Raw genomic sequence first — 22,491 nt, 5'->3', positions numbered from 1 at the left:
GGGTATGAAAGGCATTTGTGATGAGTTTTAACATTTTATAGATTAAACAATTAATCAAAAAAATAATCGACAGATTAATTGACAGTGGAAAACATTCATTAGCTGTAGCCTTAGAGGAAAGCATTGAGAAAGCAGTTCAAATTATGCAAATTTAATTTGGCCATGTCTCCATCCATATATCAATTACTGCATTATGCTTAAGACCTTTGTTTAAAAATATTTTATGAATTATCATGAGTGGTTAGATATGACTTGTGTCTGAAACTGAAACACTGTAAAGAGAATCAGGTTTTTTGCGGGACACACTCTTAAAACATGTTAAACCTATGAGCATGTCAGTACAGGGTCAGAAGTGAGGTATGACTTCAGCGTCACAGTGGAGAGCCTTGACAGAGCTGACCTGTTGAGTCCAGTCCTCGGAGCTGACTGTGGATGCGGTGGATGTTGAGCCTGGCGGCGATCTCCTTGCCCTTCTCGATGCCGGCGTTGGAGCGCAGCGAGCCGGATGACTGAGGCTGCATCTTGGTGGCCGAGGCGTACTTCTCCAACATGACCGAGGGTCGGCCGTGCTCTGTGGTGTTGGGCGTCTCTTCCACAATACCCCTGAGTGGAGCAGCATGTAGAGCTTAATGTCTCATTCGCATGATTATCAGATGTAACATGCACTGGCTGCCTTTCCTTTGAATGCTCAGGGTCACAGAGTTGGATAGGAAAAGCAAAAGGTACATCCTGATGTCAAATTTTATTTATTTTTTTTAATTCCTTCAATATTTATGCATGTTTTATTTGTTTTGGTTAAATATTTGTCTCATGAAGTGTGCTTTATTGTATGTTAATGAGAGTGTGTGCTAGGCATTTCTCTTAATTTTGGTGCATGGTGTAATTTCTATTGTCAACAATGAGATGAAGTTGTTTTGTTCAGTACAGCAATATCACATTTACTTTGCCACCAACAATCACAGTTTCCCCAATTTCAGCACCTAACCTGAGGGAACGTTCCCTGATGAAAAAGTTGTATATCCCATAATCTCAACAGCACATGGATGTACGATGATTCAAAGACAAATGACACTCTTGGAAAATGACACTGTTTACTAATGCATCAATTAAAGCAAAAGCATTAGCCCTGTGAACACACAGTAAGTATATATACTGTATACACACTCAGGAAAAAAACACTGTAATGGCATGAAGAGTTAGAGAAGCGATACCTGTTCATTCGGAACTGGGTAGCAATCCTGTCAAAGCACAGCGCCACTAGAGAAACGTGGGTGACACACTTACTGGAGCAGGAGGGCGAGCCCTCCTCTACAGAGGCCTGCAGGAGGCACAGGTTTACCTGGAGGGAGAGAGTGAATGAACTGAACTGAACCAAAGTGAGCTGAGCCCGACTGTGTAGGCATACCTGCCAAATCTATGGGGGGAGTTATTTCTTTATCATAAATTAACAAGTGTAACAGTGGCTAGAGAGAAGATGACACACAAAGTGACAAAACAATTTGTTTAAAAAACCAAACAAAACAAAATAATTTCATTATAAAAACACCACCAAGTATAACATTAATATACAAATTTATGGAACATGCTGACTAAAACTGACTTTGAAAGACAATAGCAACAACATATTTTACTGAATAGTTTTCATATTATAATTTATTTTGTTAGAACTGTATCGGAAAAAAAATATTTTATTCAGTTGCTTATGATAATGGGTTAATTTCATGCTGTATATGAGTGGTCTACATCCACGCCATTTTTTTTTTTTTTTTTTTTTTGCATTTAATGACCTTCAACACTTTCAAGACATAATTTGTATACATGACGGACCTGGATTTTTTTATTCTTATATGCAGTGTGTAATGTTGTATGCATTATTCATATGTTCTGCATTTGAAAGTAGAGTGAAAAAAGGTTGTAAAAGAGTGCCATGTTGTATCAACATTTCATTTTATACATTTCATTAATCTAATCTAACACCACAGTTATTCCATACGAGGGCAGATGTGTTTAATTTAAGTTTCAATTTATAAACAAAACTGTTCTCGATTCTGTGCTCGTCCCTGCATTTCTCGAAGCGCATTTTGAGGAAAAGCACTGGCTTCTCATTAGTTAGGGTCAGTGTTCTTACCTTGGGGATGGAGACATTGGCTTGGAGGCCCTTGATTTTCACATTATCCGGTTTGACAGACAGGTCGGTCTGGCCATGGGAGGTGTTGAGGGAGCCGGGGGTCGTGCCCTCTGTCTTGGACAGCTTGTGCTCCTGCTTGCCTGTTTGGCTCTGTGTGAGTCCACATCCAAAATAGTGGGATATCAGCCATTGAAATGACCGGTTTCAATTCATTTTCAATTCAGAAAGTGGTTCTTCTTCTGATCTCAAAATGTTTCGAAGAAAAACACTGATATATTTCAAAGTCCCAACTGAATAAAGGCTCTAGTACTAACACAAGAATTGGAGTTTCTCTTTATTTTCTGGACCGTCTTAATTAAAAGGCATTCAAAGGCATCCCTGCAAAGATGACATGACTCATTTAAGACTCTTTATTGTTATCTGTCAAGGTCTAATTTTGCCATGTGCATGAATTTGACAGCCTGTTCAATGTAACTTGCACATTAAAACATTTTCCTCTATGAATTAAGACCCTCACATTGTGTTGAATTTGTCTTCCTAGTCTTTGTGTTGTTAAACTTACAGACTCAGTGACCGTGGACTTGCTGATCTGATAGGCTTCGTTGAGGACTTTCCCGTGTAGGTCGTCCAAAATGGCTGCAGGATGACGGATACTGGCAAAGTGCACCATGGACTCAATATATCTGAAAGCGAACAAACACATTATAGCCATAATATAATGACTACTCTCCTTAAATATGAAGGGACTTGACAAAAACAACCTTGGGAGCCTGTCAGAGCTGATTCAGATGATGTTGTGAAGATGTCTTCTTTAAATGAAATCAAATGTACTGTGTAGGCACCCATGCAAGAATTCAGACAGGGTTTCACACACATTACACTCTCAACACCCACATGTACTGACCACTATTAGACTGAGCTGCCCTTCAGCCTCCCTGCCACAGCTGAGTCCTTTCCACGCTGCATTTAGCCCCGAGCTAACTGCTTGCTAGAATACGTTAACCCTGGGCGCCTCTCAGCCTTTGGCTAGGTAAAGTTTCACACTGGTACAGAACAGGGGGCTGCAGCGCACTCTGCAGCACTGACAGCAACATTTTACATCCCAGCTCTGAGCTAACAGCTACAGTGCACAAAGGGATTCAATCGAGTTGAGGGTTATTTTTAGCCTCAGACTAAAAGTTAACTGGAAGCCAGAGTGCAGAGAGTGAGAGGGACTTTCAGACCGCTATCAAGCTGCTTACTTTCATTTAACCCTTTAAAATCTGGGCAGATTCACTTGAATCTTCACGTTTTAATAAGCAAAAATGTCACCAGAAAATAAGTAAAACATTATGGATAATTTGCACAAAAATAAAAAAAATACAAAAAAATGATTCATAACTATTATGAATATATATATTTAAATGTAATTACATGCCAATTACCATAAAATTGCCCAAAATTTCAATAAAAAATCTCCCCCCAAAATTCCCAAAGAAATAAATCTAAAAAGAAAAAAAGAATTTTGTTTAGAGGGTGAAATAAAACCTTTCAAAATAAAGGCCCACCCACAGACATCAATCGGGTTAATCCTGGAGGTTAGTCCCACTGAGGTCACGAATCGCTTTTTCAGTGGAGATGTGGAAAGCAGCCAAGACAAACAGAAAGTACCAGACCAGCCAGGATGCATTTCAAGTTAAGGACAACATCAAAATTCAGGATGGGTGCTACCTGTCCAGAGATTCAGCTACCAGGGGGGTGAGCACGACATTGATGGCCCCCTTCACCTCCACGATGGCTGTGGTCCTGGTCTGGGCCAAGGGCTGCTCCAGGGTCCAGTCCTCTGTTGTTGTGTCCTCATCTGTGTTCTCCATGGCCTTCTTATCCAGAGGGGTGTACGGTGTGCTGAGCACGGTGAAAGACACAATCAGCCATCATAAATTACTCTTCAATAATGAAAATCAGCACAGGTTGCTGCTGTAATCACATGCAGGTACAAGTACACTGTTATTACAAAAGTTGAAGGAGGAGATGGGTTTAAGGTGTAGCATTAACTACCTGTTTGAGTCTCCCATCAGCTGGACTCCCCTGTCCAGTAGAGAACTAGCTGACAGACCTTGCTTTATCACCTGAAATGTGAACAGACACACAAATTTTACCACATTACACCAATGTAATGGATGCATTTTGGAGGCACAGGTGCCCTTTCACACTTACCTTGTTTGGTCTGGATATGTGGACTTTGTCAGTTTGATACAAACCAAAGTTACAGGTGTGAAACCACCTCCAGACCACAGTCCGGACCAAACTGCCAAACCTTGGTCCGGTAAAAAGATGATCTCAATCCGGATCAAACCGAACTATGATTTGGTTCATTTCTAGTATGAAAACATGCTTTAAAAAGTTTGGACTCTGTAGAACATGGGAAGAAAAGAACAAGTTTTTTAATTGAGATATGGTCCAACGGCGTTATAAAGGTCAACTGGAAAAAACTCATAAAAATGCCGACACGTCTCAGGTATTTTTGGAGAGGTTGAGAGAGACGGGATATGAGAGGATGCGAGACCAATGCCATCTGAAGATAAAGAAACTGTTGGTACTAATGTTATAATAATATTAATATAGTGGCATCAAAATTAATGTGATCATTAATTTTTTTTCCATTAATTCAAATGCTGACAGAAGGCTTCCTGCCAACTTAATAATATGCTGGCCTGGTCCTTGTTTTGTGAGAAAATTATTTATGTAAAAAAAACAAAAAACAAATGTGTTTACAAGGAAAACTACCATTGAGCCACTGGCAACCAGTAGGACTCAATCAGTAGAACTTATCACCTCCAGGATCCTGACCTCTAACTCTCCACACCCTTGATCTATGGTGGCTGGGAACTGACATAAATAATAAAGCCACACTCTGTCAACAGAGATAAGTAAGCAGAGCACAGATTCAACAGAGACATACTGGTGAAAAGGAAATGAGAAATGAATCACCAAATTCCTGGAAATAATAATACTGTTTTGACAACTGCTTTCTGTTTTTGGCTTGAGAACAAGGCTTTTTAATCTTGGTAGCTGAAATGTGTTGTGACACTGGTGGTAGCTAACTTGTAGCACCATCCTACATCATTGAGCAGCTAAAAAAGTAAATAGCGGAACGGAGAGGGGGTTCAAGGATCTCTGTTCCAAAACAGAGTACAGGTAGAAAAGTAAGTTTCGAAAGCCAAAAATGTCAGCACCTGGTGAAGCAATCATTAAATTATTGGGATTGATCAACAACCCCAGCAACCCCCTGCAGATATTTTATTATCTGTTTGTGCAACAGAGCAGTAGGAGCATTACGGATTGCCCCATTAAATCAAAAGAAAAGGGCTTTCTGGGACAAAGAAATGCTCAGAAATGCACAGAGTGAGCCAAAAAGGAAAATACAGGAGGGTAAAAACAGCAGCGGGGACAACATGCAGGGTAAGCTACAGCAACATGAAGGAAGTGTGTTTACGCAACCCAGCAGACCCAAACCAAACCCATTCTTCAACAGTTCAGACAAAAGCCTACAATTCACACCATGTATTCAACTCAGTGAGTATGGTGCTTCATCAGTGAGAAGAACAAAGAGAAGCATCTACTGCATGTGAGGGAGGATGTGGCATTTATATTTTTCATTGCTTACTGTGCTAAATATTGATTACTGTCAATATGGTGGATGTGGATATGACAACAGGCTAAGTGATACAATGGCACCTTGTATTAACTGTCATTGTCATGTTTTCTATGTCAGGAGTTTACTGCTGCTGTGAATGTCCCTCTGGCATCAATAACACATGTATCCATGAATAAATAAATAAATTAACCATGTATATATGTGTGTATCCATCCACATATACACTTCAGTCTTGATTCTATCCTATCTCACCTTAAAGCTAGGAACAGAGAGCTGGTCGAAGGATGCAGAGCTCTCCTCACTGGTGGGTGTGTCCAGGTCCAAGGGGCGGTGCAGGGACGACTTGGAGGTCCTCTTATTGGTGGGCTGCTTGACAGACCAGTTTGAAACCTGGCAGCGGAAGTAAACAGAAGCTTTAGTGAGACACAAATCTCAAAATAGTGACTATATATATATACATACTATATAAATACTATCATCTATCATTTGTGCTGCTGCTGCTGCTTTGGCTTGTTGATATTTAAAAAGAAGCGCATTTCATGGTTTTCTGTACTTGACTATGACTTCAGAGTTTCATTTTATGATGCCAAACGTGTTGTGGTCTGATGAAACCTGAGATTTTAAAAACAGCATATTTCATTTTCAAAACCTGGAAAAAGAGCTAAGCCACACTTATCGGCTGCACATCAACATCAACCTATGAGTGGTGCTATTTATGCACTTTTTGTACATACTACATTGCATGGATGGGCTCTGTAATTCTGACTAACTGATGCAATGTTTTGATGATAAACATTTCTCAGAGAGGAAGTAAAAATGGAGCAAAACAACACTAGTTAAGTTGCATGCATTATTAATAAGCTAAAAAAACATAATATATGCAAGGTAACTGCCAACGCATTCCCCTCATTACTGACTGAACTTTGACTGGAGAGATTCAGATTCAACACATTAATGTTTTGGTCACTGAAAAGGGCCGCAGCATATGGATCGAGGTGCAAAGGTGTACCTGGTAGTGGGCCAGGTAGTTCTGGTAGCAGGCCATGACATGGGGCTGCCGGGTGACTGGGCCTGGCTCGGCCGTCTTCTCCGCCTCCACTGAGCCTTCTTCCTCCATGGCCAGCGCTGAGACGAAAGAGGCCTGGGATGTGTGGCTTGGCAGGGGCTGAGGCGGCAGTGGGGGCAGTGTGGGGGGCAGAGGAAGGGGGCGTGGCTCAGTGATCAGCTCTCCATTGAGAACATAGGTGAGAGGCCCCTCCACACTGTGGTAGATGGAGCTCCGGCTGGAGGGGGAAGGAAGAAACAAATTCACACATGAGTATCAGCTTGGTATGCCAAGGTCTGGGCATTTGAACACTCAAGGAAAGAATCTGAATAAATATAATACCAAAAACCAAAGAATGTGGGGGTAATAAACCTCTTCTCACTGAAATTGACATGAAACACTCAAGATTTTCAGAATATATTTGAAATAAAATAATTAGCTAATTTTAATTACAGCATGTGGCTTTAAACTAATAATCACTTTTACCACATCACCCACTAAGAGTCAGGTCCTGCAACTCTGCAGCCTGATGAAGCAGATGCACTGTAAGAAGTATTAAACCTTTATCTATCAAATCATTGAATAAAAGTTCTGTTACCAAAAAAGAAATGCATCTGTTCTAATTTGTCCAAAGATTAACTTAAGTTTGCAAATGGAGAAAAGGTTGATCATTAATTATGTCTCTTTCATTACGAAATGAACTCTACTTTGTCCAGCAGATGGCCACATAGAGGGTTATGAAAACCACTCCAAATCCAGATTTGGAATTCTGAGTCCTGTGGTATATGGATCAGCATAATCCAATCTGACAATGTTTTGAAAAACTGGGATAAAGTCGGTGAGGTTATTTTGATCCTGGATCACAAAAGTTTTGTTCTGGTTATCCAGATCATTCTGATCCTGATGAAAAGTTTTTAATGACTTCAAACTGGCCAAAGTAAAATAGTCCCCAGGGAAACGTTTACTTTACACATCCAATTGTCAGTTCTGTGGTTTATGAATGGTGACAGGTTTGTTAGCTGCAGAAGCAAAACATTATAAGAGGGGTGTTTAAACCAAAACTCAAATTTCAAAATGTAGGGAATTTGATTATATGCTGTGAAATCTTCAGTATCCCTGCATGATTTGCAAAATAGTTTGTTGTCGTGTGAAATATGGGTAAATTGTAATAAACAGGCCAAACATTCAAAATCCCTAGTCCTTAACATCAACCTGCTGTCTTTTCACAGATTTTGAGGAACATTTCTGAATTCCATCAGCAGATTCTCTTAAACCCTTCCCAGAGTATGCCTATAAGCCAACCTGTAGTTCTCCATGTGGTACGGTGGCTGCTGTGGCTGCTGCATCTGCTGCCTCCTCTTCTTCTTGCGGCCCGGGTACGTTCCTGGACCCTCATCAGCGCTGCTGATTGGCTCAAAGTCCTCAGCAGCGGAGAAGTAGGCCTCGCTGTCGGCCACAGACATGCTGGAGTCTGCCGAGCGATACTGGTGGAAGGTGTTGGAGTCGGCTGAGGGTGTGAAGGGGAAGGAGCCATAGCTCCTGCGCTGGCGTGGCGAGTCCAGGACGTTCTCGTCGCTGCGGGACACCTCGCTGCTGAACTGAACCCCTCCGGACAGCGCAGGGGGGGGCTTGTCTGTGAACACAGCGGCCGACAGGCTCTTGGTGCTGCCCAGCCGACTGGAGTGCACAGAGGACTGGCGTTTGAGAGGGGAGCAGAGGGGTGAGCGTAGTGAGGAGCGCTCCTGGGTACTGTTGGGAGAGACCGGCGAGCCCTCTGGGACCTCCCCTAAGGTGCTGCATGATTACAGGTGAAAATAATGTTGTAAAATCAATGTGTTAAATATACTGATGCCAAAACGCTACATGCAGCATGTTTAATATTCAGATAGTGGCTGTCACTGTGTGTTACTCACTCAGCAGGGCTCTTGCCATTCATGGGGAACATGCGCTCCTCAGTGCTCGGTGAGGGAGAATCCCTCTCTCCAGCCAGCAGGGGCAGCGCAGCACTGGAGGAACTGTTTTCCTCAGAGGAGGAGGCAGAGCTGTGGGAGCGCTGCGGCACCTGGAGACTGAGATGCTGCTGGCCCCGCCTCTCAGGCAGTTCAGGAGGAGGGCCCGGCGAGTGCGTGTCCCTTTTCAGTCCTATAACTCTTCCTGAGAGAAAAAAACAGACTTTGGTTTTTTCCTGGTTAATCCTAGATGCCTACAACAGTAGCAACCCAGGTCTCTTGTCATTCTGTTCAAATGTTATGGCAAGCACCACACATATTTTGCATTTTCCATGTTAGTCATATCTTGGCATATATTTTGATGTGCCTATTCATACATTTTAGTGTTTCACATGTATTGCATTTTTCATATCATTCAATAGCTTCATATTTATATAATTTATTTCATTCAAATATTTCTATGCCAGTAACTGCCCTTTGCTCTATTCTCACTTCCATTTTATTTTTCTTTGTTGTATTCTATTACTATTTGCTGCTGTAATGAACAAATTTTCCACACAGGGAAAATAAAAGTTTCATCTTATCTTCTGCAATCTAAAAGGCCTTACCCCTCAAGAGATGTTATGAACAATTCAAAAGTTTGCAACTAGGCCTTTAACCAAATAATTGCTTTCCATGGGCAGAGAAAAGTAGCAACTAATTTCAGAATCCCTACATGCCTGTACTGCAAAATGACTAGGAGAGCTAGGTACACATCTGTTTCTGAGAACCACAATTTGTCGGACAAGCAACAAATTTTAAATTGGTGAGGATTACCTGGAAAAGGCTGGTACCAATTCATCTGAATAATAACAAGCTCAGTATTTTCTAGGGTAGCATATATATCAAAGTTTTCAAGTCACTGACCCCCCCCCAACAGATGTGCACTGAGTCACAGACCTGCATTTTTCTTAAATCCCAGAGACCCCCATTTGAGAAGCAGTATTACACATTCTCTAATTAGGATCACTTCTAGCGATCTTAAACATTGTGAACTGTCACTACTCCTCATGTTGCTGTGGACAACCTGAAAAGCCCTCAAGGAACCCTGATGTAGATAGTCAGGTAATTTAATCACAGCTGGAAACTCATCAAATGAGAGAGGAGCTCTGGAAATAATAATAGCGTTGTTTAATTTCACATTATTTTATCACCCATCTATTATTTCTCCCTCACAATTTATTCATCGCAACAGCACCAAAATGATGATTCTACCAGTAGTCTCTAAACCATGTTGAAAATTCACTTGGTAAAATGTGTTAAATGTTGAGATTTGAGACATTCACCGGGAAGCTACTGTATCTCAACCAATCGCAGGGACACAAGGAGAGTAAAACTGGTGAGAGGGCCAAAAAAAATAAATAAATAACAATAATGATAATCACTCACGCAGGAATCATAGGAGTGCCCTACTTTAGATTAAAAATTATGAATTTCACCAGAAGGCAGTAAGATCTATATTAAATGAGCTTCATTCAATATAGATCCTGACTAATTCTGCAAACTATTTGATTCCTAGTGCGAAGTCAGTTTGTACAATTATCAAATCCAATACCATCCACTTTTGGTGTTTCCTTGGTGATGATCCACTCCCCGGGCTGAAGTAAGGACTGTCCATAGCACATGTCTGACTCCGTGCTGGAGCAAGAGAAGGCCGATGAGGAGGAGGGGGTCAGCTCCTCAAGTTTGAAGAAGTCCAGGCCCAAGTTGGTGCCTCCAAAGAACCTGCAGCCCCCGAGACAGCCACACCGGTTTCTGCTCCGCTTGTTCCGAATCCCAGCGTCCTCTGGCCACAGGAACCAGAGTCTGAGGAGCAGAGGGAGAACAATCGAAGACATAAGAGACAACTACAAACAGAAGACTGGAGCACTGGGTAAAAAGTTACTAATAGTTTATAGAAAAAGAGAATGAACAAAGTCTTAAAGGACCTTCCCAGTGATTTTTAGATTTGACCCATATCTTACATTGCAACAAACCATTTTGCAAATCATACAGGGGTATGAAACATTTCACAACATATAATTGAAATCCCTACATTTTTAAATATGAATTTTTGGTTGAAATACCCACTTTATAATGTTGTATAATTATGGCCCTAGCGGTGCCCGCCCAAAGTGACACAAAATATATGTCATACTTTTGGAAGCACTGGAATAGATGTCTCTATGTGTTTTAATTTTTTTTTTTTTTTTTTTTTTTTTTTTTTGTTCTGTCTGTGTGTTCGTATGTATTCTTTTATATGGACCTGAGTCTGGAATAAAGTTTATATATAATTGGCTGTTTAAAGCCCCAAGGACAATTTTACCCCATCCAATTTCAGATCATCACAACACAACAGTGCGACTGCTTTTAGGAAAACTAATGTGGATGACTTTATTATGGTGATGGAATACCAGTATATACATTTTGTAGCTATTAGAGTAAACATGCAAAATCACTGGCATGACCCTTTAAAGATACACCTCCAAAATGCAAAATGTACAATTTAGTTTTTTGTTTTTTTTTTAACAAACATGTGACAATGTGGGGAAGAGGTTTCTGCATCTGAAACAGCTTCCTTCTTTCAAACTGAAGGCGGATAAACAGTTATTTCCTCTTCTTTCATCTTTTGGAACCTGGTACTCCAGTGGCACAGTAGCATTTTAAGACTGAAAATATACCATACTGTTGCAAGCCTCTGATAACTATTCAATGTACCTTAATCTCATTTATTTCACTCCTTAGAGGTGAGGGACTTTATTAGGAATTCCCTTATCTTCCTCCTACACCAAACAAAATCCGCCTGGATCAAATCACTTCATGATTACCTCAAATCTATCATTATACCCTCTGCAGCTATCCTCAAACAGCATAAAGAAGATGAGATGTCCTTAATATCAGGACATCTCATCTCATCTCTGGATACACAAACACAAGTCATTATCACTTCACTCAGTGGCCACTTAATTAGGTACACCGAGGATGTAGGACTCACTTTTGCCCAGAGAATACCCTGAATTTTCTGAGGTTTGGATTCAATAAGGAGTTCCACAAAGATGTTGGAACATGTGTTGATTTGATAGCACTGTGCCACATTCACGCTGAAAACATCCCATGCCAACTGATCTCAAAGGGGCTCTATTCTTGGGTTGAGATCTAGAGACTGTGAAGGCCACTAGAGTAAACCAAAGTAGGCACTGCCATGTTCCTTGAGTCATCTTGTAATGATGGTGCATTACACAGATGAAAGTATCCATTTGAAAAGAGGCAGCTAGCCAGCCATAGCGTACGAGTTCACTCTCCCGTTCAAATGATGCTCAGTTGGTACTTAAAGGCTTGAAAACAGAGTTATTTCTGGGCGGAATGAATCCATATGTGTATAATGTTTATTCCAAATTCCCTCCCTGTCATCAGGTTTGTTTGAAACACTTTCCAAGATGTTCAATAGACCTTTCACTCCTATAAACCTCCTATCGATTACAAGGCTCTGGCATCTCCCCCTCTACTGGCAGGCAGCTGCTGTTATTCAGCTGAAAAAAGTTAGAAAGCGCTCTACCCACGCGCTCAACTAATTAGAGATATCAAGTGCAATCTCATGATAGAGAAGATCAGATGTACTGTTAATGATGCCCTACAGAACTTTTTAAAGACTGCGATAATTTTAATGAATTTGTTTATTGAATATTCAGATAGACCATGCCCAGACTGATTCACACATATATCATATCCGACATTAGTAAACTAAGCTGACACCAATTAGCTATTTCAGTGGACCACTTTCTACCTCTGCCAACACAGTTGGATGGGGGTTATGTTTTCGCCCCATTCCATCTGTTTGTTTGTTAGTGGGATATCTCAAAAAGTTATGAAATACATCTGCATGAAACTTGGTGGAAAGGTTGATCACGGGCCAAAGAAGAACAGATTAATTATTCACACTGATTGTCGGGGGGCTGCAGTGGGCGTGATTTAACTTTTGGTGGATATCCAGCATGTGGAACTAGCAGATCTTGACAACTGCATAGCGCTGGTGGAGATGTGTGCTCTACTGAGTGTTTTTTTTTTTTCTAGTTATGCTTTAATTTATTACATTTTTGTAAGGTTTGACTTTGCTTATTCATGGCATATGCATACATTAGGCCTAAATTTCTCTCTATATCGTCTCATTATTTTGTAATTGTGTTTAAATGTATTTGACATGTTTAATTTCATCGACTGTTATTGACATTTGCTTATACTGATGCCTAATACGCTCAGTAAAATCAAATCAAAACATGCTTTGAACGAAAGTTTCAGCGATGGCCTTTCAGTTAAGCAAGAAAGTGTTATTGTGATTGCCAGTATCCTTCAATCAAACGTAAAGCTGCTAATACATGCAAGTGAATTCACAAACGCAGTGCAGGTGAACTACGGTGACATTTGTTCTAAATAAGGAAAGTGTTAACAATGCTGATAATCTGCTGTGGGGCAGCTGAAGGACAAATGTAGAAACTTTTCACTGACACCATATGACTAGCACAGAGAGAAAATAATATATGTGTTGGCTACCTCTTGGTCTGTGCGTCATGCAGCTCCAAAAAATGCCTCTGGACTTCACATTTGGCCGGGTGGTCGGCCGCTAGGGCTATGTCTGCTGTTATGAGGTTCAGGTTGACTGAACCCGCCTCCAACCAGACGGAGCGTCGCAGCAGAGGGGGCTGACTGAGACCTAAACCCTGACCCGGGCCTTGACCCTGCCCTGCTGGCTGCAGCCGGGTCGCCTCGCTGTGCTGCTGTTCTATGTACTGCCGGATGTTGACGTCCTGCACCACGGCGCTGATGCCCTCTCCCACAGCCTGGTTGTGCAGGTTGCAGTTGGCCACGCGAACAGTGCCCGTCTGGAGAGGAGAGATGGCACATGGAAGAGAAGGTGTAAGTTCAGAGAAAAGCTGGAAATCAGCAGCTGGTTGAGATGTGGATCAATCTGCGTGCAGTGAGTTACCAAATTCACATGTAAAAACGCTACATTAAGTTAAAAAAAAAAAAAAAATCCACAAATCACAACCAATTGAGTTTTAAGGTTTTCTATTTGATAATATAGTCAATGCATGGTGGTGGACACAAATCTTTACACATGCCCAAAATCACCCAGCATGAGATCTACCACTTTCACGGTTTCTTCACTTTCCACAGTGGGTATAACAATATGCGTGCTCTTGGTAACCCTATTAAATTATGTATGCTATTCACATCATTATGAATTATTTCATAGCTTTTCTTTTCACTCCCCTATAATCCATCTTCCTTTCGATTTCTGACTTTTCATGCTATTAGACATTGTTTGATGTTAATAAAGATGAAATAACACCAAAATGACCTTGGTGCCAATTACCTTGATGTTGGCCGCACAGCCATGCTCCACTATGAAGAGGTCGACTCCATCCATCGCCAAGCGCGTCATGGTGTATTTCAGCTCCTCTGATGTGCGGCAGTGACCTGGCATGCAGCTCAGCTGAGAGACAATTATCACTCAGTACCAGAAACTCTCCTGTGGCTGCAAAAGTGGCAGTCTCCAGTCTGATCTGACTGTGCTCTACATACCTGCTCATAGCCTGTAGCCACAACTGCTCAGCTGTCAAAAACTAATGAGGGCTCCCAGACTGATGCTTTAAAAATATCCTTGTTAGTATGCTAACACAAACAAGGCATCTTCTGATACGGCCTTGGATTTCTTTCAACACAATTTTATACATTAACAATAAGTTGAGTTATCCCCTGTGCTTCTTTGAGGCTTGTGTGAACAGATCAATAGATTTGCTTTGAAACCTTGTGTTCACTTTCTCCAAATCTGTGGAAATGTGCTTCTTGCACAGCACATCATTTGAGAGGGTTTGGCAGTGGTCTGTTTGTTATCCAATGTCATTTCCATATTTCCTTTCATGCTGGACAGTTTCTAACATATCTCTGTCTCACAAAAAGCTATGATGATCTCAATAAGGAACCCTCAGCACAGCCAAGCACAGCATGAGCCTGTTAAACTAGTTCAAAACCGTGAAAACAAAGTGGTGAAGATGTGCATCTGTAAATGAGGTGCAGAGCTCATATAGCTATGTAATATTGTGAGTTTTTTACCTTGGCGTCACAGAGGCGGCGGTCCACACCGTGCTGGCAGATGACGGAGGGTTTGGGCTGATCGAGCTGGAACTCCCTGGACACCACGTGGAAAACAAAAGTCTCTCCCCACTCCATCACACTGGCCAGCTGATAACCACACACACACACACACACACACACACACACACACACACACACACACACACACACACACACACACACACACACACACACACACACACACACACACACACACACACACACACATAACTTAATCATGAATCGAGATTACTTGAAAAGTGCGCATGTACCCAGTTGACATCCTTGATTAAAACACAAACAAATATACTGGCATACAAATGTCAGCTACAACTACTACTGACAACAAAAGTTACCTAAATACATCAGAAAAAAGTTATGAATGACTTCACAAAATACATATAAATGTTACAAATAAAACACAGTATATCCTAGTGCTGCAACTAACATTTTTTTTAAATCGCTGATTGATCTATCCATTATGTTATTGATTAATCAATTAATTATTTAGTTTGGAAAGTGTCAAAGATCACGACAAATGCTCATAGGAAGTTAGCAAAGCCCAAAGTGATGGCTTCAAGTTGTTTGGATGATCAGCAGCCCAAAAAAAAAAAAAGCTAATTTTATAATGATATGAATGAAGGAAAGGGTAATCTTAGCATCTTAGTGATCTTAGTGAAGCTGGAATCAGATGATGCTTGACATTTTAATGGATAAATTATGTAACGATTATCAGAATCATAGCTCATTAATTTTCTTCCAGTTCATAAATGGACTAACGGACCACACATTTCAGCACCAGTGCATGCACAAAGCATGGACAAAACTAAAATGAATGCAGACAAAAGCGTAATAGTGTCAAAGTTATCTTAATACACTTCCACCCAGTGGAACCATTATCTAACATCTGACACACACACGCGCACACACACACACCTGAGGGACAGTGACCCGGCCAGTGAGCGCCCCAGCCTGCATGTCGATGAGCCAGGCGTACTCCAGCGTGTCGCTGCCCAGCGGGAGGCCCTGGGCGGAGAACATGGCGTGGGCCCTCATCTGCAGGCCCGACAGACTCAGGTGACCGTCCCTCAAAACCCCGTCTGCTGTGGGACGCTAGGGGGGGTTAACCAAGAGAGCTTCAGTCACAACATGGGTTTCCAATTATTCATGTGCCAAATGCAGCATATCAGATAACAAAATCTGAAAGGGAACAGCGATTTTTGATCAAATTTTCTCAGAATCACAAAAAGGTTCCTGCTCACTTAAGGATGAAAAGTATTTAGTTCGTAAAGAAATACTGGAACAAAGAGCAATGCTCAGTCGTTGCAAGGTCTCAGATTTTACTAGGATTTGTAATCTTGTGTTTTAAATATGAATTAAAATGTACTAAAATTATGAGTTTTCTTTTTCACAGTGACAAAATGTGAAAAAAGTGCATAAATATCAAACATACCCTTATGGCTGGGCAATATGGCCAAAAAATAAATTCTTGATTTTCGTTCAAACTTTTCACGATTCATGTCTGTAAACTTAATTTTCTTGTTTTTCATTCACTACTACTAACTGATAGGAATCTTTACGGCATATTCATGTGATGAAGTGATACACGCATGCTATCCTGGGCGTGTATGATCTCTGCAGACGAGTGAACTGGGGCTTTTTTGACGTTGTGCTCAGTGGTTGTTACAACATAATATATTTAGTCAAAATCACACTTTTAAGAACTGTTTTCCACAATCATCCCACCATGTACCATAAAAACTTTTTTTTTTTTCCATTAAATCTGACTTGAAGTAGCAGAGTCTTCAGATTCTGTGACAGAAATTGAGAAATTTTGCAGTTCATTTTGGGCAGAAATAAAATCCAACTCATGGCTACAGCCTTGAGACTCCACTCAATCATCCAACGTGCGTGTCCTTGCACAGGGTGACCTTCAGCAGCACATTTCACACTATGCAACACTGAAGCCAGGGTTAATTCAGGCTGCTTTTAAGGACTGTATTATGGTAGCAGCACTTGGGTTGCATACAAACAGTGGCTTTATGTACACTTGTAGCACTGGCTAACCCTTTCAAATCAGCAAGTTATGTTCACACAATGGATCACAAAAAGTCTTTAGCTGATATCTTGAGATGAAGCACATTTTCTTAAAAAATATTCTGACCTTATGTATAAACAGCAATGTGAGCAAATGTGTCCAAAAGGAACATTTATTTAAAGCTTGACTCCTACTGTGCTGTAAGTCTTGGCACACATTTAGCTTATGTGCTTTCATACAAATCAAGCTGAACTCTATACAACACAATCTAATACAATCTAATACAATACAATACAATGCCACTGTTGTATTAGGCTGACATGAGGTAGGCAGCTGTGTGTTTCTGACCTGGTAGTTGTCACTGATGAAGATGTGGATGGGCGAGAGGAGCAGCTGCAGCATGGTCTCCTTGTAACCCTTCTTCATCTCAAAACACAGACGCTCCAGGAAGCCGGACGGACCCTCGGGACCCTCGCTGCTGCAGTGCTGGAGGCACCCAGTCAGCAAGCACGCACAAACACACAAATACACAATCAAGGCTTTTCATAAATAAACATACATGTCAACTCCAAAAGCAGGGCAGGCAGTCTGAGTCGTATATAGTAACACGGCAAGCCAAGACACAAATGAGGGTCATAAACTACCTTGGATGGCAGCTGCAACCAAATCAAATCTTGTAATTATGTCACTGTAAACCAAATATCTTTGACAAAGCGCGCAGACATTTAAACACTTTTTTCCCCCATACTCACACACTGTGTACATAAGAGCGGTGGGAATCAGTGAGTAACTGGCACTCTATCAAAATGTTTTACCTACTTCCATACATTCACTAAAATGAGTCTGTGGAGCTTTTACCATGGGCAGTCGTCCATGGACCTTGTAGAGGTTGATCAGCACGGTGATATCCCAGGGCCTCAGGTCCAGAGGATGGATGTCCGAGGTCTCCTGCTGTTCGCTGTCCTCCATGCCCAGAGGTGACCAGCCGAGACCCGAGGAGGTGGAGGTGGACAGCACAGGGCTGGACACGGTCTCCTCAAAGTCCGTGTACATGTCGTCCTCACCAAAATAGTTTTCCTGCAGAGACATTGAGGTTAAATTGATGTTTAATGCACAGAAAATGTATCATTTTAAAGTTATTCCTGTCTATAATTTAAACGGTTGCACAAACTAAAATAATCACAAGGTAGGCCCGTTACACCAACTCCCCCACTGGGTGTAAAGTGTGTCTGATGGCCATTTGCGTGACACATCAATTTGACAGATGACAAAACTTGCTGCAGAACCTGGAAGAACTACAACATGACCATTTATAGCAACATGAAATGTGATTAGGAGACAAACCACAATTTTTGCAAAACAACTGTACATATTGTTTTGTCCCCTTTTAAGTAATTACTTAAAATGTTTTTCATGTAAATAAATGTCATTTTTGCAACACACCATCGTTGATGAAAACTATACAATGGCCATCATCCTAGTCAGCTCATGAAAGTCATTAGGGGAGCTTTAACAGAGCCTTAAGTCCTACTGGTCTTTCTCAGGAAAACTCCTGACTCTGTAAAAGAGGTAGCAGGAGTAGTTTGTTTGGAATAAGCAGAAGAAATTAAAAGCCAGCTAAAGCAGTACTGGCCATCATGACAGACAGAGATAACTAGCACTTACAGACACTCAAATTTTACTAACAGAAAATCCAAGGAAATGGAAAATGATTAATGGCTCAGAGGAAGGCAAGTGTGCTGAAAAGGAAAGTGACTGTCTCCAGGCCAAAATTAAACGAAAGGCATTTCAACATGAGAAATGAGGACTGATGCACAGTAGATATGGGTCCATTTCTTGCGGACTGATAGGTTTTGCTATCCTGTATTAGGTGGAGCCTATAATGAGTGTCTCTATCATTATGTGAGGCCAATGCCTGCATTGAGTGCAAATCACAAAAGCAATGACCGCTTATCACCAATGGCGTCACCAAAATAAATAAATAAAATAAACAAACAAACAAATGCACAAGAACCACGCTGATTATCACTGACCAAGGAATCCCATTAGGCTTAACTAATGATTTTTACCCTGTTGAAATTAATGGTTAAACCACATGATGTCACTATTGCCATATGTATTACTGACATCTAGTTGGATGGATTTATGTCGGGTTACAGTGGTTATGGGTTTTTGCTAGGGGTAACTGTATGTTACGACTACATATCTTTGATGTGTACCTTGATGGCGATCAGGGCTCTGAGCAAAGGCCCATAGAGGAGGATCTGGGAGTCCGGGGACATTTCCATCTCCACATGCAGCCTGTCGGGAGGCAGCTCTGACGGGTCTGTGGTCACCCGGGTGTGAGCAGCTGAAGCGGAGGTGGAATTGTAGGGGGGAGGGGCGTTGTGAGATGCCGAGGTGTGCTCTGGAGGTCGCAGAGCCGACAGCATGGACTCCTCCATCTCTGACACTGGGCGTGAAATCACAGGCAAATTAGGCTAGATACTGGGAAACAGCTTGGAAAAAGACTAGTAAGCTGACAAAAATGTTTTAAAAGGAGTTGATATTCCCTTCACAGACAACAGGGTTATGGCTGGCTTTAGATAAAACAACACTGAAGTGGTGCTCAAGCATTAAGCTTACAGGACTGTTTGAGTTGCTCATCAGCCTTCTGGGGATAGATGGGGTGCCAGGTGTAGTCAATGATGAGCAGGAAGTTGGGTACGCTCCAGCAGTCCACCCAGCCAGCTCTGGAGTAGAGAAGAAAAGCATGTACACCTCAAACATCAACTCAGAATCTGTACTTTATCATCATTTTGAGTGCGTATTCTGATTGATCATGTTTTATCAACCATTCAACACTTTGAGGTCAGAGGAGGACATCCAGTACAGGCTACAGACAGGCTCATTTTTTCATCCATTTACAACTGCGAGTAAATGGGTTACGCCTGATTTCACTGCTCCATCGAGCACACGAGTCCAGACAAAATCTGATCCTTAACTTCTCAGGGACTGCTAAACCTCTGCAGCAGCAAAGCATTTGGCACAAAGGTATCTGTAATAAATGATCTGGATGTACAGTTGTCATGTTCAGAGATGAGTTTTCCACTGGGGTGGAAAGCTGAATGCTCATCATTTCACCTGTATGGTGAATCGTCAAATTTGTTATATCACACGGTTGAAAGCAGCTTATTTTCCAGTTGTCCCTGCTGCTTCGTAAACCTGTTCATCACTGCAGCTCAGGTAAGAGAAGAGGCCCAGGATTCTCAAATCACATGCTCACCAAAGTACCACAGGTTATTCTTCTGCATCGTCACAATTTGTTGTCCGGGAGCCCAAGAAGGGTTCCTGTGGCAAACTGAATGACTCCCCGCTAGCAGCACATATTGTGCATCACACATGATGAAAACCTCTGAGAAGCTACTCCTGTAGACCTGGACCCCTGATGAAGAACTCCACAGACCCTCTCCAATTTATAACATTGACAACATGGGGCATACTACTGACTTCACTTCCAGTTATAGTGCTTTCAGGGATCTGTTTTCCCCTTTGGTGCAGTTCATCTGGGCTGATGTGAAACCAGCAATTACACTGAGGTGCAGACCGAAACAACTGGACGGAGACCGAGTTTGTAACCTCGCGGTTATGAACAAACTCTGGGATGGTTTTGTTTGTGGTGTGAACATGAACTGACCTACATTCATGACCTGGATTGCACTGACAACAAAGGTGAGGGTCAACTGATTTATTTGAGGAGCTTCTCACCAACCTGTATTCAATCCAACCCCAGGAAGCACTATGTGTTTTTGGCTAAAGCAGCTCCCGTAGCTCAGGTGCACATTATAGACTTGTAATTAATAGCAAAGAGAAGCGACTCGGTAGCGTTAGCAACTAGCAGTTAGCAGTATAGACCGCAATGTAGCAAGGACTGACAAGGAACCACAAGGAAATATCTTGGTAAATACACCAAATGAGCACTGCCAAAATGAAAAAAGCCAAGTCTGTTGCTGGCACTCCATGTGCATGTTTGATACTGCATCGGCCAAATGTGTTTGTATAATAAAGTGAGAGAGGAAAAAAACATCCCTCTCATACCCACTCTGCCTTTTCAACCTGGCCATATTTGCCTGATCCTGCCCAATGAGCACGCTGACAGCTTCCACATGGCTTCTGCTGATACCTTTGGGTTCATTTGAAATCTTTGAACAGAAAAACACTCCACACATCTATTTCATGAGACAGGTGCGTAGGAGAAGGATGTGTAGATCAAAAGTTGTAAATAAACTCCCACACACTGTCTAACTTGCAGTGATACATTTATGGTGTCACGTTTCGGTACTAATCCTTCATCAGGCAAATGGTTAGCGACAATGGAAAGCCATGCTAAATAAGGAGTAGCTGTAAATCTGCAACCAGTCACATTCCCCATGTGCATAAATACCAAAAATCAGTTTACTATACTATAAGACAGCCTTCATACATGCAGCTAGACAAGTAAAAAAAACTCTGTGAAGTACCAAACATAAATTTACCCCAAAAAATGATCAATAAGTAATTAGAACACCTCTTAATAAATATAAACAGGGCCTCACAAAATTCAATGAGCGGACATTACATCACTATACACAAATATTAGATAAAACAATAAACAAGTCTAAGGATTTCCAATAATTCATTTGCAACTCATTTGACTTTTTTGCTATGAGATGAAACTGAGCCAAATGAACAGCGCAATCAAGTATCAATTATCCCACTGATTTAACTACAGCAAACGGACAACAGGTGTGAAAACACCCTTTAACATCACAAACACCTCCCGATCTAACCTTGTTCACAGGCTTTCTTCTCAACACAGATACCTAATATGAGATAGCTCTTATTAGCTATCTGTGTCCTCTCATTTGTTTCTTTAGGTTGTCCTTCCAAATCTGAAAAGGAGAGCGCAATCTATCAATGGTCCCAATGATTTGTAAAATAGCGTGATTATATACCGCCTCTGAGAACTAAATATTTAATCTAGCAATTGTTGTTTGCCTTCACTCTTTCCCTGGGGAAATGTATTCTGCAGGGCAGGCAGATGCACAAATGGAAACCCAAAAAATTCTCTCTATCTAATAAATGTCTAGTAAAGCCTAAGAAAATAGGGGAGCGTTGTCAAGACTACTCCAGGTGAGAGATGTGCAGCAGTATGCAGATGGACATGGTCATATTGTACACAAAGTTAACAAGGTTTCTTGTCACTCTACACTTCAAATTCCTGATTTAGCTCTGGGTCATGCCACCTCAAGAGGCCCTCTGATGATTCATCTATTGTGGGAAGCATTGGTGCAGAGACAGAGGAGTTTGGTAGAGCAGCTTCACCACGTCGTGCAAGAAGAACCAACTGCAGTTCAATGTCAAAAACAAAAAAAAACAAAAACAAAGGACAAGGCAGTGGATTACTGAACAACTGGCACCTACCACTAATCTGATTCCAAGTTTTTGTCCTGTACAGAGTAAAAAGCCTGGAAAAAAGTCCTAAATATTCCTCTCATTGGTCTCTCCAGCTGTCAATCTGAGTTT

The 22,491-nt window shown here is 41.5% G+C and overlaps 1 protein-coding gene across 10 annotated transcripts in view; it reads right to left on the bottom strand.

Moving 5' to 3' along the window:
- The window catches only part of kiaa1109 (KIAA1109 ortholog), a 107,820-nt gene that overhangs the window by 62,816 nt on the left and 22,513 nt on the right, over positions 1-22,491 (bottom strand). For all 10 annotated transcript variants that reach the window (XM_030044471.1, XM_030044476.1, XM_030044473.1 and 7 more), the window contains exons 18-36: positions 19,573-19,679; positions 19,167-19,399; positions 17,806-18,024; positions 17,296-17,433; positions 15,846-16,022; positions 14,889-15,017; positions 14,149-14,268; positions 13,326-13,654; positions 10,354-10,604; positions 8,724-8,964; positions 8,113-8,604; positions 6,775-7,048; positions 6,018-6,155; positions 4,166-4,236; positions 3,839-4,012; positions 2,691-2,811; positions 2,129-2,278; positions 1,212-1,339; positions 401-603 (exon numbers count right to left, since the gene is read on the bottom strand). In XM_030044471.1, coding sequence (XP_029900331.1) covers positions 401-603; positions 1,212-1,339; positions 2,129-2,278; positions 2,691-2,811; positions 3,839-4,012; positions 4,166-4,236; positions 6,018-6,155; positions 6,775-7,048; positions 8,113-8,604; positions 8,724-8,964; positions 10,354-10,604; positions 13,326-13,654; positions 14,149-14,268; positions 14,889-15,017; positions 15,846-16,022; positions 17,296-17,433; positions 17,806-18,024; positions 19,167-19,399; positions 19,573-19,679 — 3,695 coding nt within the window. The remainder of the gene's footprint in view (positions 1-400; positions 604-1,211; positions 1,340-2,128; positions 2,279-2,690; positions 2,812-3,838; positions 4,013-4,165; positions 4,237-6,017; positions 6,156-6,774; positions 7,049-8,112; positions 8,605-8,723; positions 8,965-10,353; positions 10,605-13,325; positions 13,655-14,148; positions 14,269-14,888; positions 15,018-15,845; positions 16,023-17,295; positions 17,434-17,805; positions 18,025-19,166; positions 19,400-19,572; positions 19,680-22,491) is intronic.

The sequence above is a fragment of the Myripristis murdjan genome, chromosome 22 (assembly GCF_902150065.1).
Source record: "Myripristis murdjan chromosome 22, fMyrMur1.1, whole genome shotgun sequence".
NCBI classification, from domain to species: Eukaryota; Metazoa; Chordata; class Actinopteri; order Holocentriformes; family Holocentridae; genus Myripristis; species Myripristis murdjan.
The sequence above is the reverse complement of the archived record's forward strand: the minus strand, read 5'-3'. Positions and strand labels throughout refer to the sequence as shown.